The sequence below is a fragment of the Penaeus japonicus genome, unplaced genomic scaffold (assembly GCF_977035675.1).
Source record: "Penaeus japonicus unplaced genomic scaffold, GWHDUDI00000001_assembly GWHDUDI00000028, whole genome shotgun sequence".
NCBI classification, from domain to species: domain Eukaryota; kingdom Metazoa; phylum Arthropoda; class Malacostraca; order Decapoda; family Penaeidae; genus Penaeus; species Penaeus japonicus.
The window spans coordinates 22,742,779-22,750,278 of record NW_028234430.1 but is presented as its reverse complement, the minus strand read 5'-3'; the positions used below and the strand labels follow the sequence as shown (position 1 = coordinate 22,750,278).

Below are 7,500 nucleotides of genomic sequence, written 5' to 3'. Positions count from 1 at the left end.
GCCTTTGAACCACTTCCCATGAGATCCGCTCAGCACACCAGTCATGCCTCTGGCTCTCTCATGAACGTGAGGAAGGAGCGAGAGTGTAATCCCCCGCAGTGTCGTAGTGGCAGCATGATGATTGTGGAGGTGCGATGACTCCGGAAGTATGGTGATAACGATGGTGTGATGGTGATTAGTGGTGATTCGGATGGTGCCTGACCTAGCGTTCGTCTTCGAAAATTACTAAAGTTATCCGGAGAACCAGCCCCGACGTGTCATTAGGGCTCTGTCATGCAATGGATATTTTTGACTTGCCATTTTTTTATCTCTCTCTTTTTAACGGGTACAGCATAGAAATAAAGTACTCAGTGTATAAGTAAAAAACAAAGTAAAAAAAAAAACACACACAAAGGCTAAAAACTAAAGATATTACACTTTCAATCTCTTCGTTTAACTTTTATCCAAGACAACAAAAGGTTTTTACTCTCCGGCTAAGAGCCACGCTCCAAACTCTGCCAAAACTCATATTTTAACTTTCTCGGTACCGTCTGTTTATATGATTCTTTTTTTTAAATATATATGTGATCTCTTATCCCCAACTCCATTCTAGTATTTTCATTGACTCGCCAAATGTGTTCATCCTTATTTGCGAGAACTTATTTGTGTCGCGGATATCATCTAATGTAACCAAGGCAACTCGTACGCCAATGCCTCACCGATGAGGACACATTCGGCCCAAGTGAATCGCTCTCCAATTACCTCTGCATCATTACCGCCCCCCCCCCCCCTCCAACCTCCCTGCGCCGCTTCCCAACCGGTTCTCCGCGTCTGCTGATCTCCCCTTATCTCGTCATTAAACTTTATTCATTCGCGGTCTGACGCCGCCTCCATCTCAGGATTTATTATCCCTTCCTGTGTCTGGATATTAGGAATTGCGTGAGACTGCGGCTGGCTTCGTCTTGCTCGATCAGCGTCTGACGCAGCTGTGGGAGAAGGGAGGCTCCGCTGCGCCCTAATTATGGAGGGCTGAGGACATGTTTCTTTCTTTCGGGCTGATTTCGCATTATTCCGGATTTGGGCCGCCCCGAGACCGACGCGGGGCCGCGGGTAATGCTAGATGTTTTTCTTGTTCAATTCATTAAGTGTATTGTCAAACCGCGTATTTTCTTCCGTTCCGTGTTTTATGGAAGCATTTTGGCGTTCGTTCGTGCCTTGCCGCTTCACGAGAGGCGGGCTTCGGTCGTGCGCTCCTTCCGTCTGTGTTACGACTTTTCTTGTATCCATTGTTATGCTGTGGGTTCGTCTGATGAAAGGCTGGAGTGTCTTACTTAGGCTTATATCAACTATATTGATTTATTTTTTTATCTCCTGAGTTTCCTTATTTCTAAACTCATTTACATCACTGAATAGAACAATAAAACATTGAACTATATAAGAGTAATCTACCTCTAATAAAAGATTGAAGTGCTTACGGTGGAGCGACGACTAACATGGGAAATAAAAACGCTGTTGATATCCCGACCAACTCCACCATACCTTCCACACTCTTTTAATCCCCCGAAGACTTACCAGCAGTCACGAGTGGGCCAAATAAACCTATTTTGGAAGATCGAACGAGAAGAATCCTGAAACGAAGCCATTTGCTTTTTTTTACACCGACGAGTATGACTTCCACTTTACACTATGTGCCTATATACATAATGCAGAGGTGATTCGTTGGATACACATGGCTGTTCAAAGTTATGACTTTATTGTGAAAAATCTATTCTTGGATTAAATGCCGGTTCGACAGTTGGCGTCTGTGCATGTCGACGTTGGCTGTCATCTGCACATGCATTGCTCAATCTCCTTGCGGAATGTGATGTGATCTTGCTATTGACACGTAACTGGAGAGTATATATACATGTATACACAGACACATGTTCTCTCTCTCTCTCTCTCTCACACACACACTACACACAACACACTCACACACACACATAGCGTCCACACACATATAGATATATATATAATAATAAATATAAATATAATAAATATATAATATATATATATGTATATTATATTAATTATATATATATATAAGAATATATATATATATATATATATATATATATATGTCATGTATACGTATATGGATATATGCATGTGTGTGTGTGTGTGTGTTTGTGAGTGTGTGTGTGAAGTGTGTGTGTGTGTGTGTGTGTGGTGTAGTGGGTTGTGGTGTGTGTGGTGTGCGTGGTGTGTGGCTGTGCATGTGTTGTGTCTCCGATGCCGACCGACACAAATTATGCCTGTGCCCCCCCTCCTACGCACAGACCCACAAACCAGTATCACGACGTCTGTTTTTACTGTCAAATATGGCCATATCTCTATTAAAGTTTTCTTCGGTTAGTTCAATGCCAGCAATCGCTAACGTTCAAACTTTTCGCTCCGCGTTAACGCTATCATTTGATTATGTAAAAAGAGGGAGCCAAGTTGCTGGGATCGACCCAGATACAACCAGATATCGAAGCGCTCGCATCTAAAACCTCTCTCTCTTGTTTATTTCAAGTACTTTACATTGGTCTCATCGTCGTCAGTAGAAGTCGTAGAGGCATAGCTGAGTAGGTGATGCTCCAAGCAACAGTATAGACGCCTTAAGGTAGGATCAGGGTGGGTAGGAGCAGAAGGAGCAGTAGGGGATGCAATTAACCCCTCCTGCTCCTGCTTATCGGCGCCCTCGTCCATGCTGGGCGGGGCGTCACTAACCACTGGCATACCACATCACCACGAAGCTTAGTCTCGAATCCCCTGATTTCCTTTGGAGCTTGCTTGCTTACATTCGGAGCTATGCGAACACTTCTTCATCTTTACACTCTGCTTTACTTACTTGCTTTATTTCGCTGTCATAAGAAGCAACACTCGTCGAAGCACTGAAATAGAAAAAAACAAAACAAACACCTTTGGGGGAGGACAGATATATTATTCACTTGCACAATTCACTGTCATTCATATCAACACTCATTTTTTTGTATTCTTTTTCCTCTTTGTATTGACACATTTTGTAACACAAGAAAACACTCGCGACGTTGATAGAATGTAAATAACCTCGCTCGTATCTTACGATGTAAATGTATCGTATGCCTGAGCGCAAACTATCAAGCCAGAAACATAGACAGACAGATAAACAAGGACTACACAACACACCCAACACACACACACACAACACACACACACACCAACCACACACAACATATTTTTATATATATATATATATATAAATATATATATATATATATATCTATATATATGTATATGTATATAATATATTATATATATATATATATATTATATATTACTATATATGCATGTATAAGTATATGTATATGATGTGTGTGTGGTGCTGTGAGTGTGTGTGTGTGTGTGTGTGTGTGTGTGTGTGTGTGTGTGTGTGTGTGTGTGTGTGTGTGTGTGTGTGTGTGTGTGTGTGTGTGTGTGCATGTGTGTGTGTCTCCGTGCCGACCACCAAGATTATGCTGGTGCCCTCGACGCACAGGCCCACAAAGCCAGGATCACGACGTCTGTTTTACTGCAATATTGGCCATAATATAAGTTTTTGTGGTTAGTTCAATGCAACAGCGCTACGTTCAAACTTTTCGCTCGGCGTTAACGCTATCATTATTATGTAAAAAGAGGGAGGCAAGTTGCTGGAGATCGACCCAGATTACGAACCCAGATATCGAACTCGCTTTAACAAACCCTATTAATGTTTATTCAAGTACTTACATTGGTCATCGTCGTCAGGAGAAGTCGGAGAGGCATCAGCTGGAGTAGGGATGTCCGAAGCAACAGTAGTAGACTCCTTAAGGGTAGGATCAGGGTGGGTAGGAGCAGAAGGAGCAGTAGGGGATGCAATTAACCCCTCCTGCTCCTGCTTATCGGCGCCCTCGTCCATGCTGGGCGGGGGCGTCGCTACCCTGGCATACCACAACCACGAGCTTATGTCTCGAGATGCCCCTGAGTTTCCTTGGAGCTTGCTTGCGTTTCTTCGGAGCTATGCGAACCTTCTCTCTTTCTCTCTGCTTTACTTGACTTTATTTCGCTGTCAATAAGAAGCAACACTCGTCGAAGCACTGAATAGAAAAAAACACCTTTTCTTACAGATATATATTCACTTCACAATACACTGCCATACATATCACACTCATATTTTTTTCTTTTTCCTCTTTGTATTGACACATTTTGTAACACAAGAAAACACTCGCGACGTTGATAGAATGTAAATAACCTCGCTCGTATCTTACGATGTAAATGTATCGTATGCCTGAGCGCAAACTATCAAGCCAGAAACATAGACAGAGATAAACAGACTTACGTGCACACATACACACGAACACATACACACGAACAAACACACGCCCACACAATACATACATACATACGAGCACACACACGAGTGCACACACGGATATACATACATGAATACACACACACACACACACACACACACACACACACACACACACACATGAATACAAAGAACACACACACATATGCATATAGACTATACATACTCGCAGATAAACAAACAACAGACACACACACACAACAAACACAGAGCGAACAAAAGTGTAATTCGTCTCCAGAGCCAATTCCACCTGCATTCTCCGTGATACAAAATATATCCACGCTAATCTGTGTGAGATGAAACCTGCATAAATCAACTCCGTATTGCAGGTGAGGAACTCATCAAGACTCAACTCTCGTCCACTGCAGATAGACTACGAGCGGGAGAGAGGGATTCCCAAGCAAGTCCGAATACTAGAGAAAAGGCTTTTTCTGTGAATGTAATGATTGTTCCTATGAATTATGGGACTAGTTGCTAAACGCAGTGTGTATGTGTGTGTTTTTGTATTTATGTATATTTGTATGCATTTCTACGTGTCTGTGATTGTGGATGTATGTGTGTGCATATGTGTGTTTATGTGTGTTTATGCGTGTGTGCCTGTGTGTGTGTGTGTGTGTGTGTGTGTGTGTGTGTGTGTGTGTGTGTGTGTGTGTGTGTGTGTGTGTGTGTATGTGTGTGTGTGTGAATGTGAATGAGTGTGCAATGTATACGCTTTGAAATCCTACCGAAAAATGTGGATGCAGTCTATATCAAAATACCTCCGAATCATGGTATACAATATTTTTCCCAGACTGTTTCCATAAGCACTTTAAGCAGCGGATTAAGAGGCGGGCCAGGATATTTTAGTTTGAGTTTTTGATCAGCGCGCCGGGGAAAGTTACATCTAAGGGAGAACATCGCCCACGGTAGGAAAACAACCATCTTTACGCGGTTAAAACAACATCACAAGCAAAATGCAAACTTTCCCTGAGATTCCACCTACCCAATGAGTCTCGCTTATGTAACCCCAGTTAACTTCATCCATCCTATGCCAACCTCAGCAGCCATGCCAAGGTTGGGGAGTGATACCAAGTGGGTATCAAGAGCTCACAGAAGAAATTATACAAGCACTTAGAAGGCTCTGCCCTTAGACACCCACCTCCTAACCTGCTTCGCCCACAGCATCTGTCTTGCGTTACATTCCTTGCTATAGTTTTTTTTCTATCTTATATAAGCCTAAGATTTTATATATCTATATAAGCCTCAGTTCAAGTCGGAATGCGAATTCCAAAGAGGATGTTGTTTTCTTTCTATCTTAAGCCCTAACTGGTTCTTTAATCTCGGTTATGAGTCAACGCTGGAGCATCAACATTTCCAAGATTTCTGAGAGACATTGTCGAAGGTAGTTTTGTCTCGAGTCGAAACGGAGATTTTCCCTGCGGTTTACTCGTCTTGTTGGAATACTAGAAGTGCGTTCAGTGAAGACAACAACAAAAAAGTGCTGTAAATGATTATTGCAATACTTCAAGCAACTTTGACTCTTTGTTAACAAAAATCACATTAAGCAAAACAGGAGTGTGCAAGCAACCGCACGTGACTGGTCGCTCCTCCCTCAACCCCTTGCCCCCTTCAACCCTCTCCTGAACATCCTTCTAAAAGACTGGCCACGCCCTCAACAACCCGACCCCCCCCCCAGCCCCTATACCCATCTTGCGGCTTCATACACGCTGTCTCAGCATGATTTGGTGGAGCTGGTGGTGGTGGGCATGAAAGTGGAATGAAGGAGGTGGAACTGAAGGTGGAGACGGAATGACTTTTGAGAGAGAATTGCGATCGAAGTCGTCATGGAAACCAGAGAAATAAAGTTGACTAATGAAATGAAGAGGAAAGAAGGGGGTAATAGATATAAAAGTTATTATGGCAAACAGGGATGAACAAAAGAAAGAGAGGGAAAAGAGAGATATGAAGAAGTAAATAACCGAGGGAAGAGGGATGGAGAGAGGGTGGTGGAAAGGGTTACCCTAACACCACCCACATTTATCACCGGCAGGGATGAACTCGCTCTGCCAGGAAGCCATATAAAAAACAAGATTGTATGTTTGCGTGTGCGTGCCTGCGTGTGGATGTGTACGTGTGTTGTTTTTTTGTTTGTTTGTAGGTGTGTCGAGAGATGACGCTGGGAAATTAGGCGTTTATTATGACTATAAACTTTGATTATTGATTCAATAAAATTTCTGAAGAAATGCAAAACGACGAAATCACCGAACGCAAAGACAAACCGAATGAAAACGAAAGAAAAACTCCACAACTCACTCACACAACTAATCAAAATCGTGGAAAAATAATAACAAACAAAATCAGCTTAGGTATTTCCTCCGTGGACTCTCTCTCTCTCTCTCTCTCTCTCTCTCTCTCTCTCTCTCTCTCTCTCTCTCTCTCTCTCTCTCTCTCTCGGGTTCCAGCACTTAACTCGCTCAGCTTCCCCGCCCTCACCCCTCTCCTGGATCATGGGGGGGGGGGAGGGTGGCGATGACTCACTCCTCCGTGTGGACAAGGATCAACGCCTGACTCCTTTTATCGCTCCGAAGGTGTAGGAGGAGAAGGAGGGAGTGGGAACAGGAGGAGAAGGAGGGAGTGAGAGCAAGAGGAAGAGGGAGTGGGAATAGTAGGAGGAGGAGGAGGAGAGAGTGGGAATGGGAGGAGGAGGAGGGAGTGAGGTTAGAGGGAGCGGGAGGAAGGATTGGGTACAGGGGGAGGAGGATGTAGCGAGAACAGGAAAAGGAGGGAGTGGGAGTAGGAGTAAGAGGGAGTGGGTGGGGACAGGGGTAGGAGGATGGAGTGAGAACAGGAAAAGGAGGGAGTGGGTACAGGGGGAGGAGGAGTGAGTGAGGACGGGGGTAGGAGGAGGGAGTGAAGACGGGGGTTGGAGGAAGGAGTGAGGACGGGGGCAGGAGGAGTGGGAATAGGAGGAGGAGGGAATGAGAACAAGGAGCGGAAGAGGGAGTGGGAACAGGAGGAAGAGAAGGGAGTGGGTACAGGAGGAGAAAGAGAGAGTGGGAACAGGAGGGGGAAGAAGGAGTGGGAGTAGGAGAAGGAGGGACTGAGAACAGGAGAAGGAGGAGGGAGTAGGTATAAGAGGAGAAAGTGGGAGT

The 7,500-nt window shown here is 44.1% G+C and overlaps 1 protein-coding gene across 3 annotated transcripts in view; it reads right to left on the bottom strand.

The window, feature by feature from the left end:
* The window catches only part of LOC122251860 (dystrophin, isoforms A/C/F/G/H-like), a 1,045,059-nt gene that overhangs the window by 984,547 nt on the left and 53,012 nt on the right, over positions 1–7,500 (bottom strand). For 2 of the 3 annotated variants that reach the window (XM_086553566.1, XM_086553574.1), the window contains exon 1: positions 3,748–3,931. The exons of the other annotated variant lie outside the window; for it this stretch is intronic. In XM_086553566.1, coding sequence (XP_086409692.1) covers positions 3,748–3,916 — 169 coding nt within the window. In that variant the 5' untranslated portion in view covers positions 3,917–3,931. Of the gene's footprint in view, positions 1–3,747; positions 3,932–7,500 lie in introns of those variants that run through there. 3 annotated transcript variants of the gene reach the window in all.